This window comes from Glycine max, chromosome 2 (genome assembly GCF_000004515.6).
Source record: "Glycine max cultivar Williams 82 chromosome 2, Glycine_max_v4.0, whole genome shotgun sequence".
Taxonomy (NCBI): Eukaryota; Viridiplantae; Streptophyta; class Magnoliopsida; order Fabales; family Fabaceae; genus Glycine; species Glycine max.
The window spans coordinates 15428764-15446193 of NC_016089.4; the positions used below are offsets into that span (position 1 = coordinate 15428764).

General features: G+C 31.6%; 2 protein-coding genes across 4 annotated transcripts; one reads left to right on the forward strand and one right to left on the reverse strand.

Annotated features, from left to right (window-relative positions):
* Positions 1-7086: 7086 nt before the first annotated feature.
* Positions 7087-13130, forward strand: MCCA (3-methylcrotonyl-CoA carboxylase 1). Its single transcript, NM_001360310.1, has 16 exons — positions 7087-7444; positions 7537-7658; positions 7755-7902; positions 8300-8437; positions 8680-8775; positions 8861-8920; positions 9155-9247; positions 9335-9446; positions 10032-10133; positions 10278-10414; positions 10709-10943; positions 11021-11187; positions 11275-11391; positions 11532-11774; positions 11863-11958; positions 12746-13130. The coding sequence occupies exons 1-16, from the start codon at positions 7112-7114 to the stop codon at positions 12752-12754; spliced, it is 2208 nt and encodes a 735-aa protein (NP_001347239.1). The 5' UTR covers positions 7087-7111; the 3' UTR covers positions 12755-13130.
* A 1374-nt stretch (positions 13131-14504) lies between these two features.
* On the reverse strand, positions 14505-17430 carry LOC100306236 (uncharacterized). 3 transcript variants are annotated; one of them, NM_001248889.2, is made up of 3 exons: positions 17285-17430; positions 16790-16901; positions 14505-15162 (listed from the first exon to the last, which is right to left on the reverse strand). In NM_001248889.2, exons 2-3 carry the CDS (start codon positions 16884-16886, stop codon positions 14768-14770), a joined length of 492 nt encoding a protein of 163 aa, NP_001235818.2. In that variant the 5' UTR covers positions 16887-16901; positions 17285-17430; the 3' UTR covers positions 14505-14767. The 3 variants fall into 3 exon arrangements, with proteins under 3 accessions (NP_001235818.2, NP_001237106.2, XP_040861569.1); NM_001250177.2 differs by having other exon boundaries at positions 14505-15305; XM_041005635.1 differs by having other exon boundaries at positions 14552-15162; positions 16790-16977; positions 17285-17427.

The window sequence follows — 17430 nt, forward strand, 5'->3', positions numbered from 1 at the left end:
CCCATTACAGTCTGTTATAACTAATTTAATTTGGACATGGTCTTGACTCAATGCAAATAATATTTCCAGAAGCAACTCATATTCTTATTCAGGCATTATCCCAAACAATATTTAGATAAAGGGAAAAATAACTACTTAGAAAATTATATGTTTGGAGTAATGGAGTTTTATACTTTTATTAACACGCGTTCTTACTCTTTCTTAATTACTTAAAAATTATCCCCTTTTTAAATATAAGATATAAATATATAAATAGTGTACCGTACAACTTAATTAATGGATGGATTTTTCTTTGTTGTTGACTTTTGTCGATCATAAAACAAATTGAACCCATGTCAGATAGATAATATTCTTACTAGATGATTCGTTCTGGGGACTGGAGAGAAAGTAAAAACAAAACATCATATTCATGATCACAGTCATGTAGCAATTGATGGATTAGAGAAAAAGGTTAGAAATCCATCACTCTCTTGAATTGAAACTTCTAATTCGAATTTGCATTTCACTCCATCTACACAAAACGACACCACGGACCACGGTTACCATTATTTTATTTTTCACTCCACATATTTTGTTCAACGAAGTATTAATAATTTCTTAATACATTCTTCGAAACACATGCATTCTTTATTACTTATTAAATTAAAATTTACAAAATTAAATCAGTTATAAAATTGATTAAATAAGGAATGAGACTCAATTAAATTTGGTGATATTGATTAACGTTTAGCCAAATGGATCATCCAGTTTGATAAATGATGATGCAGAATATGTTTAGTGAAACGTTTTTCAAAGAATATTTGGACTTTGATTTATCGCTGGTCTTAGCATAGTGTAGTCCTTGCTAGGAAGTTGATAGATATATAGATTGCTAAATATATATACTGATTGTTATTAGGCAACAAGTGCCCAAAAAAAATTATTGAGAAATTAAAAGAAAAATATATATTTTTATATTAAGATATATAAAATTATATTAGTTATGTTTTTTTTATATGTTTTCATATGATTTTTATATTAAATATTTTTGAATTAATGTTGTAAAAATACTTTGTTAGCAAGATTCTTGTTATTATCAGGGATGGGAATGGATGTTGCAGTGGCCAAGTCATGCCAGAGCATTGCACAGTTAACATGGGAATATTAATGGAAGATGGAATGACCCCATCATCAACATCGAAGGTATATACCAAAGCCGAAAGCTAATAATCAAATCCTGTGATTGTCATCATGTGGTTAGGTTAAAGCATGATCACATGCAAAATGGGTCACAGCCCCAACTGTAGTTTTATTTACATGTCTTCAAAATTCAAATGCTCTCTCACCCTCATCAACATATAGTCGTTTCTTCTTCTTCTTACTGCAATTTCACATGCTAATTAAATTTTTAGGGATTTTTCTTTTTGTTGGTATATACTACCTTGTTGTAATATAAAGTAGTTACCGTTTGAATTAAGGACGATGCTATTTTTTTTATGGGTAGGACGATGCTATTAATCGCTGGAGACTTAATTTTGTCCCATTCAAGTAATTAATTAATTAAATTTTTGAATTTTTTTTATAAGGTTGAGATGTTTACGTTTTAAAGTAACAAATAAATAAATAAATAAATAAATGAAGGACACTTTAAGATATGTTCGGTTCAGAAATAACTTGAAAGGAAAGAAAGAGAAAGAAGTAAAAGAGAGACTAAAAAGTAAAATAATTATGTAAATTATTTAAGAAGAAATAAAAATGAAAGTAAATAAAATTATATATAAAATTACACAAGTATCCTAATAAAAAACAAATATACAAAATATAAGAATAGTTTAATCTTTCTACTATATTTTCCCCTCTTTGTTTCCTCTAAATTTGGAAATATTATATATCTATGAGTCCCACGTTTTAAAATAGAAGGGTTTCTCTTCTTGGTCCCTCACTCCCTCGTCCATCCTTTTATCCTTAATTACATTAACATGAAGTGATTGTTTTTTTTTTATATACCTTATTTGATAAAGAGAGCTAATAAGTTAATTAGATGAAAGTTGAAAACTAATTTTTAGAATCATTACCCAATTGAATAAATTAGTTGTGAATTTAACTGGACAAAATATAAAATGACATAAGTTTAAATGTTCTTTTATATAGTTTTCTTTTATTTCGTAGATAAAAATATATTTTAGATAATTACAATTTAATTTTTTCTGGTTCATTTTAAGTTTTCATTATTTTTATTTAAAGATAAAATATTTTGTTAAAAATAAAAAAAAAACATAAATATTGTAATAATTAAAATAAATAGTATAATATTAAAGAAGTTGATAAATGAATAAATTTAGTAAAGTATTGAAAATAAAAATACAAAACTTGATAAATATTAAAGAAGTTGATAAATGAAGTTGATAAATGAATCAAAATAAAGTATTGATAAATATTGTTTCTCTTGAATTGCACCATTAAGGTGGCTAGAGAATGAAATTAAGCCAATGAAGCAATTCAGCCTAATGATTCATTTTTATGGATATTCTGCTCAATGAAAGAAGATGATTCTAATGTCTTTGTAAAATCGATGTAGAAGAATAGGAATATTGTTCATTTGTTCCAATCTGTGCATTGTTTTAATTATCGGCTTTTACCGTTCTTAATGCGTAGTGTACGAACTTCTAATTTCTCGTCTTATTAATTAAAACCATTAATTTATTTGCTACTTGCTTTGATGAAGCCGATGGTTTCAGGTGTATGCACAGTGTTATGGTTTTGTATGATTCACAATGTTAGCTAATTAAGAACCATGATTGAATGACACCTTAAAAAACTTTAAATTGTTATGGTTTGTATTTATATATATATATATATATATATATATATATATATATATATATATATATATATATATATATTGTAAAAATTAATTATTGGAGTATTAAATATTTTGTAAATTGTATAAATTTTATAGACTTCTAGATTTTTTTATTAACAATTGTGAATTGTTAGTTTGTTAGTTTTTATTGATGAAAAAGATTTGAACTCATAATATTTCTCTCTTTTTTTCTCTTTAATTACTAACCTTATAACTCCATAGACTTAATCTAGTTAATAATAATTCTTGAACCAATGATTAATTGATTAGATTCATCAGTATCTATAAAAGAAATTAAGCCAATTAAAATAGACAAAAATGAATCATTTTCTTACCAAAAAGTTATTAGGTAATCTTGAATCATAAATATCATTTGATTATGTGTCATGTATAGATTGGTGGAAACAATTCGTAAACAAATAAGAGTTTATAAAAGCATGGGTAAGAGTCCAAATTCTTAGAAATTAGTTTTAGCAGATTTAATTGTTAGATGTTACCAAAATGTAAGTTCATTGGATTAAGATAATAAAGTTGTCAATGTCCTCTTTCTTTTGTACATTTTTTTGGTTGGTTTAGCAAAATAGTCAATTTAATTTTTTGGTGAATTGTGATGAAATCGGGAAATTTCGCAAATTAGAATAATCATTTAGTTTAGTTTGGTGGTTTTGGTCTATACTAAATCTTGTGAAGGATCTAAGGTTTGATCACCGATTTAGCAGAAAATAAGCATAAGAATGAAACCATTAACATGCAAATTGTAACAATTGACTTTTATTAAAATTTCTGTTATTGAATCCATGTAATTAGGTTTGGTTTGTCAAAATTTTAATATTGCTATTCCTGAAATCAGCCAGCGTTGTGGAGGATGTGGGTGCAAAAATGATACGGACCGGGAGATTAATTGGATATGTGAAAAAATAATAATGAGAATTTTATCTTTTTAAATTTTGTTACCCATAACAAAACCTTGTCTCCTGATTCAACAAGTAACGCCCTTTTTGTTTTGTCTCGTGTTTCCTTTTTTGTGTTCTTTAAAACATTTTATAGATCAAACAAAACAATTGTTTTTGTTCTGTTTTATCCTCGTATTTTAGTGAATTAAATATATCCTAAAAAATAATATTAGAATGTGTTAAGGTCAATACTAGTTATATTATTTGAACATAAAAACTCATTCTAAATACGACACCCGTATTATATATATTATTATTTATGACTCTTATTTTATTACTCCCTCTCCATCATTTGAGAAAGAAAATTTAATCCTTATTTAATTTTTTAATGTAATATTAATTATTTTTTTCACTAAAATTTAATATTAATATTATTATATTTCATCTATTTAATAAAATTAGTTTTATATATTATTATTTTTTATTTATTTATTAATTTTTCTTTAAACAAATAAAATAATTTAAAATGATATTTACCCTAGGACAAAAAAGTATTTCTTTTATATACACCCGTCTCAATAAATGTACTCCAATATTAAAGAAAAACAACTTCTTGACCTTCACACATCATTTTTCAAGTCAAACCGTAAGTTCAGCGAATCATACCGTACATTATGCAGGAGTTTATCATCGCATAGGTATTTGGAGATCGACTTTGTCCTTAAATTAATAAAGCGATCGTAACTTTTTTATTATAAGTTTTAACATGTCCGTTTACTTGAAAGAAAGAAAAAAAGTTTAAAATTTAAATAAAAAAGAAAATAAGAAATATGAAAAATTTAAACTTTTATTTCTATAAATCAATTATTTTTTCTCATTTTCTTCCACTTCCTCTTCAATCAAACAAAAAAAAAAATCGTTATCCGTATTTTCTTCTATTTATTTTTTCTCCTACCGAAGATAGGGTTAACCTTCAAATGCAGTTGTTTGATCAAGCCTGTTTAATGCACATATTAAATCTGCATTTAAATTTATCATCCAGTAAAGTAAATTCAATCAAATATCAAGTGCATGTTTATATGATTAATTCAAGTACAAGGCTTGGCTCACTTTAGCCATTTCTAGCGTGAGCCTTTGCTTGCCTCAATAATTAACTAGTTTGGGCCATGGAATTATTGACTCCGAAAATAAAAGCTCAATAATCTCAGGCCCATCTCCCAAGGCCCTTAATAGATAACATAACTAACTACACAATATGCTTATGGCAATTTTTTTTAAGAGTAAATATCTATTATCGTCATTGAATTTGTTAGTTAGAAAAGATCGTTGAAAAATAGAAAATTTAAATTTTGTTATTAAATTTTTTAAAAGTGCGATAAATTAATTTTATTGTTAAATTTTTCCGTTAATTCAAATGGTTGTATCTAGTGTCAAAAAAGTTAATTTTTTTATTTAGTCTTTAAACTTAATAATTTATTGTCATTTTAGTTCATAAACTTATTTTGATTTTTGAACTTAACATGTAATATCATTTTGATTCTTGAAAGTATTTTTAAAATTTTAATTAAAAATGTGTTTGGCAAAATATTTCAATTAACTTTTAGTTTTTTTTACTAACTAAAAAGTTTATTTAACTATTTGATAAATGAGTTTTTTTAGTAATCTTTAACGTTTTTTAGATGCTACTTAAAGTAACATTATATTTTTTAAAATGTTAGTTTATAGCTTTTTATATTTATTTTCTTTTTGTCCTCGAATATTTATTAGATGTCCTTTTTAATGTTTTTTATTTAATGTTCAACCACTTCAACATATGATTTTATCAAACACTTATGATTTAATTAGATAAATTTTCAACTTTCAGTTAATTTTACCAAACATAGTCTAAGTCTTAGCATGAAATTATTAGCATAAATATTAACATATTCCCCCACTTCTATTATTTCTACAATAATTATAATATAAGTATGAAATTAATTTACGAGTAAATACACCATAATAGTAATGTTAAATCTAGGACATTATTAATCTAGAACATTACTAACAAGATTTTATAAGATTTCAAACTAGATATTATATCCAAATTAAGTTATTATCTTATATGTTATTAATATGTGTAGAATGTTAGATTAATTAATTAATCTATTTGATGAAATAATATTAATGATGAAAAGACAATTAAAAAAAAGCTTGTTCCATTATAACGATTGAATATAAGAAAACATGTAAAGTAAAAGTGTTAGAATTATTTGTTACTTTTTAAGTTCCTCCTTAATTAAATAAGTATATTAAATTTTAAAATAAATTATTTATTAGTATCTATATATTAACATAATACACAGTTTTATTTTGATTCCTATGAAAAATAAATTTAATTTTCATATTTTTATTTATTTACAATTCACTTATATTGATGTTTGTCGTTATTATAATAATATTATTTGTTAGAATTTAACTTAATAAAATATAATAAATTAATAGTGATTTCAAATATAAAATATAATATTTCAGATTTTTAGACTTATTTTTCATTTGATTTTTATCACCATAAATAATTGTTATCACTATAAACAAATATCAATTATCATCACTATGCTAACAATTTATATATAATATGATATTTAATTAAAAATTCAAAAATATTTTGAAAAATCAAAATGACACTTTATAATTATGACACACGACAATCATTAGTATCATGTCATTACCAAAAGTGTCACATAGGTATAACTGTTTGACTTAACAAAGAAAACTAAAGATAAGATTAATTTGTCATAATTTTTTCAAATTTAGTAACAAAATTTTAATTTTTTATATTTTAGGAATATCTAAATGTTAGTGCCAAATAAATTCAATGATAAAAATAATATATTTTTTTAATGATAAAAACAAAAGACTCAATGAATGTAATTTCATGATAACACATATTGAATGTGTGAGAAAATATTTAAATTGGATCTCCGATAGAATATAGGAGTATTTATAAGGCATGAAATAGAAAAATAGGACCAATATCAGTTATAACTCTTTGATGAGTGAACTTTTAAAGAATAAATTTTTTTCTAAGCTTGTGGAATTATTACAGGTACCATTGAAAACCAAAGATCCTTTGGTTAAGGTGGTTGAAAAAAAAAAAATAATAAAAAGCAAAAAGATGAAGGCGTTGACTGTAGATGCTTACTAAGCTGACCAAAGTGTCATTCATCCATATCCCGTAATCCTTCGTCCCACTCCATTACAGCACAGCACACTTATCGGTTCAGCACTTCTGGATTGGACAAAACTACCCCTATGAGTGCCCGATCATGGCACGCATTCATATTATTACTCACTCCTTCCTTTCCATTCCGCGACTCACACATACCAACCAACCACCATGGCTTCTCTGGCGTTGCTCCGCAGAAAGCTTATCATCACCAGAACCACACTCTCCTACTCGCACGTGCGCGCACGAGCCTTCTCCGCGGGAAACAACAAACACCGCATCGAGAAGATTCTAGTAGCCAACCGCGGCGAAATCGCTTGCAGGATCACGCGGACCGCGCGGAGGCTCGGCATTCAAACCGTCGCCGTTTACAGCGACGCCGACAGGGATTCGCTCCACGTGGCAACCGCCGACGAGGCCATTCGAATCGGACCGCCGCCGGCGCGGCTCAGTTACTTGAACGGAGCCTCCATCGTCGACGCCGCAATTCGCTCCGGCGCGCAGGTAAACTTTTCTTCAGTTCACTCCTTCCGCTTTTGCTTTTCGTCTTTGGTTAATTGAGCTAATCGAATGTTGACACTTGTCGTTTCGATTAGGCTATTCACCCTGGGTATGGATTCTTGTCGGAGAGTGCTGACTTCGCCAAGCTCTGTGAGGAGAGTGGTCTCACTTTTATAGGGCCTCCTGCGTCTGCTATTCGAGATATGGGTGACAAGAGGTATCGTACAGTTAAGTTTCATAATTCATTATGAATGTGTTATCAATGCGTCTTTAGATTATCATTTTTTTTTTTTTTTGGTATGGATTGTGGCAGTGCATCGAAGAGAATAATGGGAGCTGCAGGTGTGCCTCTTGTACCTGGATATCACGGATATGATCAAGATATTGAAAAAATGAAGTTGGAAGCTGATAGAATTGGATATCCAGTCCTAATTAAGCCAACTCATGGTGGAGGTGGAAAGGTGCTTCCCATCTTGATATTTACGAGTTATTCCGTTTCCTGTTCCTTAACGCAGTTGGAGGGGTGTGCTACTTTTCTTTATCTTCTAGTCAATTACAGAAGTACTTTTTGAGATGGATGATTATTAATAGAACAGTGAAATTTGTTGTTGCCTCGAGAATTTAGTCCAAACAACCTAGATTTTTGCCATTCTCTGTGCTGTGCTGTGTTTCTGATATTGTTTGTGGACCTCGGTCGTCTCCTTTTCTATGATATGTGATAACCTAAGGTGAATATTTAGAGTTCTGGATTTCTTTTGTGATGAAAATAGATGATAGAGGGATTATTCTGAGAATGTTTGTTGCTCTGAGCTTACAGTTTTATTATGTTGACATTTGGACTATATGTGAATATTGCAGGGTATGAGGATTGTACACACTCCAGATGAGTTTGTTGAATCCTTCTTAGCTGCACAACGGGAAGCAGCTGCTTCTTTTGGCGTCAACACAATATTGTTGGAGAAGTATATTACACGGCCAAGACACATAGAAGTCCAGGTATTTATGCTCATTTTTGTTGCCCTACTGTCATATTTCTCCTTGAAGCTTCATTGGTTGCTTACTTTTCTTCTGAAAAATTAGAACTGCGCCGTGAAGGTTAATCTTTAGCCCAGGGATTATGTGTTCACTTATTTAAGAATTTTACTGGAAAAACGGAATTAAAATAATGGGCATCAATAAAAATGTCATGTCTCATTGATTGAAGTTTATTATGGATTCTTTTCTGTTTATCATTGTAGATATTTGGGGATAAGCATGGGAATGTTCTGCATTTGTATGAGCGAGATTGCAGTGTTCAGAGAAGACACCAAAAAATAATTGAAGAAGCTCCAGCTGTATGGCTTCCATTATCATGTCTTTAATATTAATTAATTTATTTTTTAATTTTTTTTGCTGGAGTTAAGAACTTGAAATTTGCAGCCAAACATTTCTGCTGACTTTCGTGCACAATTGGGTGTAGCCGCTGTTTCAGCTGCAAAGGTAAGGTCCTTCTATTTCAAAATGCTAAACTGTACTTTCTCAGCCTCCTGCAAATTGCAATAGCTTCATCAAGCTTTGAAGGATCTGAAATAATTGGTTCATTGATTTCTTCTGAGTATAAAAATCTTTAGATACCTTGTATTCAAGATTAGATTGATTTAGAATTTCATTGGCAAATTTTTCTTTTCCATTCGATATCATCCACTGATTCATATTTCTTTCTGATGGCTGAAGGCAGTTAATTATTACAATGCTGGGACTGTGGAGTTTATAGTTGATACAGTCTCTGATGAATTTTACTTTATGGAGATGAATACACGTCTTCAGGTGCTTGTATTAGTTTTTACTGTCACTCAGTCACTTTTCCTAAAATCTAGGCTTACAAAAGTATAACATGGGGGAATGTTAATACAGGTTGAGCATCCTGTTACAGAAATGATTGTTGGTCAGGATCTTGTTGAATGGCAAATCCTTGTTGCCAATGGAGAAGCTCTTCCATTGAGTCAATCACAAGTACCCTTATCAGGTGATGCTGCTTTTCATATCTTTAGTTTCTTCCTACCCCTTTTTCATTTATTGTGTGTGTGGGCGAGGGTGAGTTTGGGGTTTGCTCTGCTTAACTCCATATTAAACTTAATGATTTTTTAATGAATTAAAGTTGACAGTTGGATCAGTATGTGGTTGACTAAAGCTCCTGAGCCAAAAAACAGAAAACATCACTTTAAGAGTAAAATAATCTGTATGACTGGTACCAATAGGCTTAAGATATGATTTTTTTTATTTTTTTTTGTAAACTAGGTTGATTGGAAGTCATGTATAAGTACATAGGCCCAAATTCTGTTATATACGCTGCAAGGAGAAAAGAAACTCTTACCAATATTTATGACTAATTGGTGGAAGTCATCTTAATGACATACTCTAAAATATTCCCCATAATGAGGCAAACTGAACTGTTATTTCTGAAAATAAAGAACATATAGAAAATTTTATAAGCCCCTAGTTAATGATTTTGAGTTTGTCAACTATTTATTTTACTATTATGTGTAAAGTTCCATCCATCTATTAGAGGCCTTGAAGTTTCAGTATATTATAACTCTTTTTGTGATGGCAGGTCATGCTTTTGAAGCTCGAATCTATGCTGAAAATGTTCAAAAAGGGTTTCTTCCAGCAACTGGAGTTCTACACCATTATCATGTTCCAGTCTCATCTGCAGGTCAGATATGCAAAATTAGCCTACTAATCTATTTATGATGAATCTGAATTTTCCCCACTTTGGTTGGAATAACTATGAAACTTCAATATTGATTTGTGGATCTTTCTTTTTTTTTATCATACTGAAAATCTGCTATTTTGGAAGTCCGAGTGGAGACTGGAGTTAAAGAAGGAGACAAAGTTAGCATGCACTATGATCCTATGATTGCTAAGCTTGTGGTGTGGGGAGAAAATCGTGCTGCTGCCTTGGTCAAACTCAAGGATAGTCTGTCAAAGTTTCAGGTATACTTAAATTTTTGTATTGCCTGTGCTATAGTGAACTGTGAAGTTATCATGATTGTGATTGAGGGTTTGTAGTAAATTTGGCCTTTTCTGTGTTGAGATGTTATATTACTTACCCTTTGTTAGATCCTGTATTTATAACCTTTGGGGCCAGTGGTGGACATGGTGGCTTTTTCGTTCTCCTTCCCATGTACAATAGAGATTCAAGTCATTGTAATTCATTTTTTTTCTAGTTGTATTCTGTTCTTTTGAAATCTTGCTGCATGTTTAAATTGCTAATATCTTCTTCCACAGGTTGCAGGTCTGCCAACCAATGTCAACTTTCTTCAAAAGCTTGCTAATCACAGGGCATTTGCAAATGGCAATGTGGAGACTCATTTTATTGATAACTACAAAGAAGACCTCTTTGTTGATGCTAACAATTCAGTGTCTGTGAAAGAAGCATATGAAGCTGCTAGACTTAATGCATCCCTGGTGGCCGCATGCCTCATTGAAAAAGAGCATTTCATATTGGCTAGAAATCCACCTGGTAAATTGTCCCATTCTTGCTGTGTAATGTTGAGTTGTTTTTGTAATTTTCCTTGGTATTTACATAAGCATGTTCAGGGGGCAGCAGCTTGCTCCCTATATGGTATTCTTCTCCACCTTTCAGAATCCATCATCAAGCTAAGCGTAGAATGGAACTTGAGTGGGATAATGAATATGGTAGTGGTAGCTCAAAGATCATGAAGCTTACCATCACTTATCAGCCTGATGGGAGATACCTAATTGAGGTATCAAATGAAACTAATTTTTTCCCTGTTCAATTATGCCACAAATTCTCCAAAAACGTTAACTCAAGATGATATTATATCTTTCAGACAGAACAAAATGGATCTCCTGTTTTAGAAGTGAAATCAACATATGTAAAAGATAACTATTTTAGAGTTGAAGCTGCTGGTGTAATCAATGATGTTAATGTAGCTGTTTATTCAAAGGTAAGTGCTTTCCTCTGCATAGATGATTCTGGAGTTTGTGTGGATTGATTTGATAAAAACATTTAACTGCTGTATCCATCTTGATTGTTAAATAAATTTCTTAAGCTTATAAGGCAAATATGGTTTTCCTTGGGATTCAGGATCAAATAAGGCATATTCATATTTGGCAAGGGTCCTGTCATCATTATTTCAGAGAGAAACTAGGCCTGGAGCTGTCTGAGGATGAAGAATCCCAACATAAACCCAAAGTTGAAACATCAGCCAACCCTCAAGGGACAGTTGTAGCACCCATGGCAGGCTTGGTAGTTAAGGTTCTAGTGGAGAACAAGACAAGAGTGGAGGAAGGACAACCTGTGTTAGTATTGGAAGCAATGAAGATGGAGGTTTGTACATTTTCTATTTGAATGTTGGAAACTCCTTTCTTTATCTATTCAGCAAGTTATAACCAAAAACGTTCTATACTTTTTCTAGCATGTTGTAAAGGCACCTTCTTCTGGCTATGTGCATGGGCTTCAACTTATGGTGGGTGAACAGGTTTCAGATGGCAGTGTTCTTTTCAGTGTAAAGGTTCGTTAATTACCTTTGCTCTTCTTTGCATTAGCCTTGGCCTGGTTATACTAGCAATACTATTGTTGCTTTTATGTGTTAGTATATCATTGCATTACATTGTATCGTTCAATATATATTCTCTTTATTATGATGTTGATGTTTATTTCTTTTTTCTGGGTATGGCTAATGTTACTTAAGAGAGTCTGCTTGTTTAAATAGGTAAAAATAACATAGCATAGATGGAAATGACAATTTGTCTGGACTGTGTTTTCAAATACATTATTTAACCCCCTCATTTTCATTTTCCACATACTCAGACAAGCTGACCCTTGGTACATAAAGTATGTTTCTTCTGCAACATTTATGTGCTGAACTAGCATTTCTAATTATTTTATTCTTCAACATTACTGAATCTGATAATAAAGAGGTTTCTTCACGTTGAGATAAAAGAACTCAGGTTATTATGTTTTAATTTTGCTACTAATTTTATCTAGAAAAATATGTAGTAAGTACCAACCATATATTAGTTTTTTTTGCGTTAAATTTTGGTTAGCTATCATTTCATAAAATGAAATACCTCATTTGTTGATCTACCTTGTCTAATAAACACATTGGTCATCAATTATGAAGCATGAACACCTGAAAAGAGGAGTCATGTTCATATCAGACACATAATGGACAATACAGCATAACATATCATTTCAAATTCTAATTGAGACGCTTCAAATTTTGTTGGATGTTTGTGTCTCGTGTAGTGTTGACACTTCTTAGGTCATCAGTGATGCTGATAATTGTGTTTGGGCAGGATCAATAAAATCGCACTTGACAGCTTTACGCCAAGACTTTGGCAAGGGGGACATTATCTGGAATTCTGGATGGATAGTTATACGCAGGTTAACAACCGAACACCCGAACACCTGGGAGTTGATTACTTGCTTAACAATCTTTGTAACTCAATTTTTCAAGTTACAAAAGTTGAAATATACTTTACAATAATGCAAGTAGTTCCTCCAGCCATTAATAACAAAGCTGTAATTTGCTTCATGTTTAGATATTCTTCCATCAACGGGTCTTCACCTGCCCCTTAAATAAATCTCTAAAGGGGAGATGCCCACACGCCTAAAATCATGTGATAGTCGGAACACCATATTCCAACTACGAATCCAAGATTCAATTGTCTTGGGGGAAACAAGGGTACTAACTTATGGATTCGTTTCATAATATACGCGTTTCATGCTAGCAAAGTGAAGAGCCATAATTGAAACTTTTACATTGTTGGTCTAAAATAATAGTGCCACACTGCACGTATTGATTTTTCACACTATTAGATTTTGCCTCGTTAATTTCCAAATTTTGAAGTCGTTATATGCATACGGTTTGTTGGAGCTTCAAAGGGAACTCCAAATCTGAAAAAAAAAACCTAGCGTTTATTAATTGAAGTGATGACCATACATCCATCACATGCCTGTTGAGTTCAAGCAACTTGATCTGGACCACTCCAGAGGGTGAGTTATTTTTCTTCTTCTGAAGACTCAATTGATCATTAGGCGAGAGATTTTGACGTGCTTCATCAGTACATTATTTATGGCTTTTGATAGATATTAGAGATAGATTAACTCTCGTTAAACTACCAAAACAAAGTACTCCGTACTCCACCTTTACCTTAAAGACTGAATGAAGTGGTTGATGGTCGGTTCAGGATAAACTTTGATACACTTTTCTCTAATTCTAGTCTTTAATTTAGGTTATCACTTTGTATGTTATAACTCGCCTGTGCTTCCCAAACTTGAGTGGTGAATAATTTTTTAGAGATGCTATATGTTACGAATGAAGATAGTCACGAAAAGCACGAATAAGGGATTCGATAAATCTGGGCGCTAAACGCAATACATGGGTGGTTTAAATGATAATCAAGTAACTAATCAGATTTCAGATATTTGATTTTGTGGTTGGGTCATGTTCTTTCGTGCAGTATGGCATTTTTCATAATTTTTAGATCTATCAGTTCAATCACTTCTTATATTTGATAGCCAATAATTTGATAAGCTGATCTTTGGCATCTTTTGTGATTTTCTTTTAATTCTACAAACTCAATTCAAAGCAAATAATATTCGGAATGGGATACCTATAATTGACAGATATGCACTGGTTTGAATGGAAAGGAGAGGAAGACTTTTTTTTTTGGATAAATAAAATGATTGAAAAAATTAAATATATATCATTATTTATTTTAGAAAGTTCTCATATGAAATATATTTACTGACTATGTTTTTTTAAAATGTTTTTACAAAATAATCACTTATTTTCATTCTTGTAAAAAGTTAATAACCCTTTCCTACCATGTATTGCGAGGCTCCCACCTTCAGTCGTAAAAAATTATGCCAATACAGATTGAACTACAGGTTCTTTTTATGTTTTACCTGATTGTTTTTATTTTCTTTCAACAAATTGCACATTATTGATTATAAAAACCACTAATCACAGTAAAAGCCTCGTAAATTTTGTATGAAATTTGTTGAAAGAAAATAAAAACAATCTGGATGTATTTGGATGATAAATTTGCATTGGTTCGAAAGTTATCTCAACGAAATAAATTGAACATTAGAAACAATTTCTCCAAAATCGTTTTTTTTTTGCTACAACAAAAAAGGGGGGGCTTAATTAAGCTCAGTCATTAAGTTGAGTTGAGACAATTGTAGATTATCCCCACCCAATTCATGTCAAGTTTTAAACCACAATTACAAGTTACAACCAAGTCTTCTTTACAGTACAAGAACATGAGAAAGTGCCTTTGGACAAGATGAAGGATATTCTATCTAGGCTGGCATCAAGCATCAAAACCAGAATAGATTCCATTCTCTCTCAACAACCTCTTCTCTTCTTCAACATAATTTTTGCCCCTGCTAGCTTGACCCAGCTCTCTCTTCCTCTTTTCCTTCTGTGAGAAAGAAATATTCTTCTTGTCATTCCTAGTCAGAGCAGCTGGCAGCTCCTCTCCTAGGGAAATAGCCTCTCTTGTTTTCTTTCGTTCTTCATATGATTCTTCAATTTCCTTGTCTACACGCTTTTCTTTTCCAGTGGACCACGACCAATCTTGCTTTGAGTCATCTTCTTTTGGTGCGGGTACTTTTAGGACAGAAGGTCCACCTCTATACCCGTGTCGCTTCAAAGCCTCAAAGTCAATTACACCACTTTTCTCAGTTTTCTGCTTCCTAGATTTACCTTTAGGCATAAAATTCATAAACTAGTAAAGAAAACTCAAACAGCAATAAAATTAGGGAGACAAATGTCAAGATGTCAAACTTTAAAGGCAACAGAGAATGAAGCTTCGGTAATATGGATCATTTTCACGAACTAACACCATGCTGCCAAATATGGAGTAAATTCAGGATTAAATATTGTGAAAGGAGGTTTAAAAGTCTTCATATTCTCATTTCTGTTAGCATGAAAATATCTATTCTATATGCTAAAGAAACTCTTAAAAGAATATCCGTGAAGCTGAAAAGCACAATAGTTCACATAATTAATGGTATATGTAAATTAGTCAATCCTTTTTATGCATGTAGGATGTAGAGAAATCAGAATCAACTCCTCTAATCGAGGTTAGCATTAGGTAAGAGTAATGTTTTTTGGACACCCACCCAGAGAGAAGTGAGAGATGTAAGAGTAATGATTTTTAAACATCCATTTTTTAAAACACCCCATCAACATCTCTCATTTCTCTCTACTTCTTATCACATCATATTACCTATTATACTTGTATTTTTCTCTCACACCAGGTGTTAAATAGCATTTGAAGTGTTTAAAATTCATTTTTGTAGTTGTAATAGGAGAAATTATGCGACGAGCAATAGTGAGATGAGGGTGTCAAATGGGGGATCCCAATCCTCGACCGTTTTGAAGAAACTGTACTGTGTGTAGTTGCAAATCCAACCATTAAAGTTAATAAAAATTAAATTTTGAATACTAATTTATTGTTATGTAATAAAATAAAATGAATGGATGGGATTCATGCAGTTTCCCTAAAAACTGCAGAGAATCAAAATCCGCCAAATAGGTGTTTGTAACCATTAGGTAACACATCCTCCCACAGACTTTGTCTATCAGCAATTGTATAGTGACCAACTATCTTGCAGAATTGCACTAACTCAAGTTGGGGATGGGTCTAAATACTCAACAATTGAATCTACATCAGTAATCACACTATTCACAAACGAACTATCTCTTCTACAGTTGGGCATCATCAAATTATCTTAATTCTCTACTATAAGATTATCCCTCAGTTATTTAGCAGATAGTTCTATTCCATGCTATCAGATGCCTACCAAGAAAGAATATCAGGTAACTAATACACAATTAGAGTGGTTCATCAGTGTGATTTTACAAGGAATATTTATCCACCCTTGGATGAATCCAAATGTACCCTTCTCTATAAGTTCAGAAATATTCATAATTCCACATCAACACCCAAAGGCCAAAGGAACTACCAATGCCAAAGTTCGATAGCTAGGATGAGCATCAATCCACATTCTAGAGCCTAGACATGAAGAAAATAGCTGTAACAACAGGAAAGATAATCCGAACTACCGACATCACAAAACACAAGATGTGGGACATATCACAATAAGCACCCACGTACATCTATTGTTCAATTCAAGAGAGTAAATTTGTCAAGATACCATGTGCACCAGTCACTCATGAATTATTGTCATAACTCAAACAAAATCAGCAAATTTCAACACAAGAAAAATGTATATAACTTTCACATTGAATGAATCAAACTTGAGAGCAATCAGCAGAGTCATAAAAACAACTAGACAGAGAAAAGAGGATGAAGATGAAATAATACCTTTGGAGTTTTCCCCTCCAGTTTCACTATCACGTTCAGAATCTGAATGTGAAGACGATGACTCATCGTCGTCACTCCATGGCATAGTCCTCTTCATAGTACGAACCACACACTATAAATACACAAACAATGCCACAGCTCAATGACTACGAATAAAACAAAGGGGTTCAAGCCCCAATAATGCTACTCTGCAAATAAACAGTGAAAGATGCCATGCTCAAATATCGCTCAACAGAAACAACAACAGTCCAATATGAGCATACAAATTTGATATTTAAAAAGAAGAAAAAAAAGTGATGAATTATTAAGAGCTGAGGTTGCCGTCAAAGACGCGGACAAACCCATGAAATTTTTTCTGAAACTGTACAAAAACAGAGAACTAAACTTGAGCGTGCTACTGTAACAATAGGGAATTAGACGGTCGTGAATTTTGGGAAAATGGGGTGAAAAAACGAAAGGAAAAAGAAAGCATAAAGCTGAGAAGAGATAGAGTACCGAGGATAGGGAAGTAACAGAGAGAGAGCAGCGACACCGGTTGGGTTCTTGTTGGTGGCTGCTTTCGGAATTGGAATTTGGATTCTGATGAAAAAGAAATAAACCTTTTCAGATCTTAGGGATTTCTCAACTACGAATTTGGGATT

Excerpts from the sequence above, each read along its gene's own strand:
- MCCA (NM_001360310.1), top strand. The coding sequence starts at position 7,112 with ATGGCTTCTCTGGCGTTGCTCCGCAGAAAGCTTATCATCACCAGAACC. Across the intron at positions 10,134-10,277 it reads TGTTCCAGTCTCATCTGCAG|TCCGAGTGGAGACTGGAGTT; the intron begins GTCAGATATGCA and ends CTATTTTGGAAG. Across the intron at positions 10,944-11,020 it reads ATTGGCTAGAAATCCACCTG|GGGGCAGCAGCTTGCTCCCT; the intron begins GTAAATTGTCCC and ends AAGCATGTTCAG.
- LOC100306236 (NM_001248889.2), bottom strand. The coding sequence starts at position 16,886 with ATGAAGAGGACTATGCCATGGAGTGACGACGATGAGTCATCGTCTTCA. Across the intron at positions 15,163-16,789 it reads TGGAGGGGAAAACTCCAAAG|GTAAATCTAGGAAGCAGAAA; the intron begins GTATTATTTCAT and ends TTATGCCTAAAG.